The following is a 1,558-nucleotide window of genomic DNA, read 5'->3' as shown; positions in this document are numbered from 1 at the left end:
AAAATTCCACAGTTTCTTTTTTTTATATAGGCTGTAATAAGCTGTAATGCAGTGAGAAAAAAAAATTCCATTGCAATGCAATAATTTTTGTTACACGTGGTATAATATTGCCGCAATCTTAAGAATTATATTTCCGGAGTTGGAAAATTAACGCCGTTGCTGAAATTTGAAGCGCTTATCAGTATTTTATATTACTGCGTGATAAAATTATTTCACAACTTCGAATATCATAGTAAATTGATAGTAAGATCAAATTATACAATGGAAATAATAATTTTGTAGTACACATTTGTGCTAAAGGTGATATAAAATTAGAGTTTTTTTTCACACTTCAGTCAAATCGAACATGCGGTGTGGACCCGTTTTGTGAAGAACCGAATACATGCTCATCATTCTGACTAAACGTGTCCCGCAAATTATTGACCCGCCAAGGGTTTTCTGTAGTGAGAAAAAAACAGTAAATGTAGTCGGTAAAATAAAATTAATTGATGGAAGTAATTCATTTGTATTAATAGGCGGCACTCAGTTCATATTCATGCTTACATCGGGTAGAATTACAGACGAGTCAAGATTTTCAAAACATCGGTGGGACCTAGGAACAGGCACTCTTTTTAGGCACGATGCTCGATTAGAAATCTTCACTGACATCGAGTATACCTGGCCACTATGTCCATTCAATCCCACGTATGTACACATTGGGGTCATATAATCCATTGCAGTACCAATTGGAATGGTTTGAATCGTGTGACTATACTTGGCTAATATATTGAGCTGAAAATCCGTAATAAATGAAAATGGGAGAAGTGACGGTTTCCCCTGTGAAAATACGGATATAATAGCACATGGCTTGTAAATAATTTCCTAAAAAATTATGCAAATATTAATTTTTTTTGCACTAATCTTGCAGGAAGTGACTCGTATAGTACCACAATCTCGCTGCATCAAGTGAGAAACACAAAATTGGTAATTTTTCATGGTTGGCTCGATATACAGAGCCTTCCCTTCTCCGGTCCTTTTCCTTCGCTCTTAAAGCCACTATGATCTCGACATAATTATTCTTGTTTATTATTAGGGATTACCACCACTTACCCGAAAAAGCATAAGTACTTTGTGTCTGCGCCAAGAACGTTCGAAAGATGAGATCAGTGGAGTGGAGCAATTATGTACTGAAATGCATCCCAATTGAATCGCAATGCTTCCAGGCTTGCCAGACGTATGGACGGCAGAGCCTAAAACTAGGCTTCGAGAGATCAGGGCCCCAATGGCAACCACCCCATTATGGTATCTAATAATTGCAATGAAAGGAAACTGCCTCGGGGCAACCGGTAATGCCCAGTCATCGTTCTTCCCCTCTGGAAATAGTTAATCATTATTATTAACAGGCTAGACCTGGTGAATTGTTCGTGGCAGAAAAACTTCGGTACAGATTATTATTAATGGGATTTGATTATTTGTAAACGATAGAGACATCATCAGTCAAATGAATTTCGGATGTTCCTATTCTGATACCAATTTTTTTGTTGATTAGTTAATTATTTTGATAAATATTCACCGATTA

At 36.6% G+C, this 1,558-nt stretch overlaps 1 protein-coding gene across 1 annotated transcript in view; it reads right to left on the bottom strand.

Moving 5' to 3' along the window:
• Positions 1 to 35: 35 nt before the first annotated feature.
• The window catches only part of LOC105269333 (uncharacterized), a 3,983-nt gene continuing 2,460 nt past the window's right edge, over positions 36 to 1,558 (bottom strand). Inside the window, exons 2-4 of the mRNA XM_011309478.1 lie at positions 1,090 to 1,352; positions 544 to 771; positions 36 to 438 (exon numbers count right to left, since the gene is read on the bottom strand). Of these exons, the coding sequence (XP_011307780.1) occupies positions 325 to 438; positions 544 to 771; positions 1,090 to 1,352 (605 nt within the window). The 3' untranslated portion in view covers positions 36 to 324. The remainder of the gene's footprint in view (positions 439 to 543; positions 772 to 1,089; positions 1,353 to 1,558) is intronic.

The sequence above is a fragment of the Fopius arisanus genome, unplaced genomic scaffold (assembly GCF_000806365.1).
Source record: "Fopius arisanus strain USDA-PBARC FA_bdor unplaced genomic scaffold, ASM80636v1 scaffold00067, whole genome shotgun sequence".
In the NCBI taxonomy this organism is placed as follows: domain Eukaryota; kingdom Metazoa; phylum Arthropoda; class Insecta; order Hymenoptera; family Braconidae; genus Fopius; species Fopius arisanus.
The sequence above is the reverse complement of the archived record's forward strand: the minus strand, read 5'-3'. Positions and strand labels throughout refer to the sequence as shown.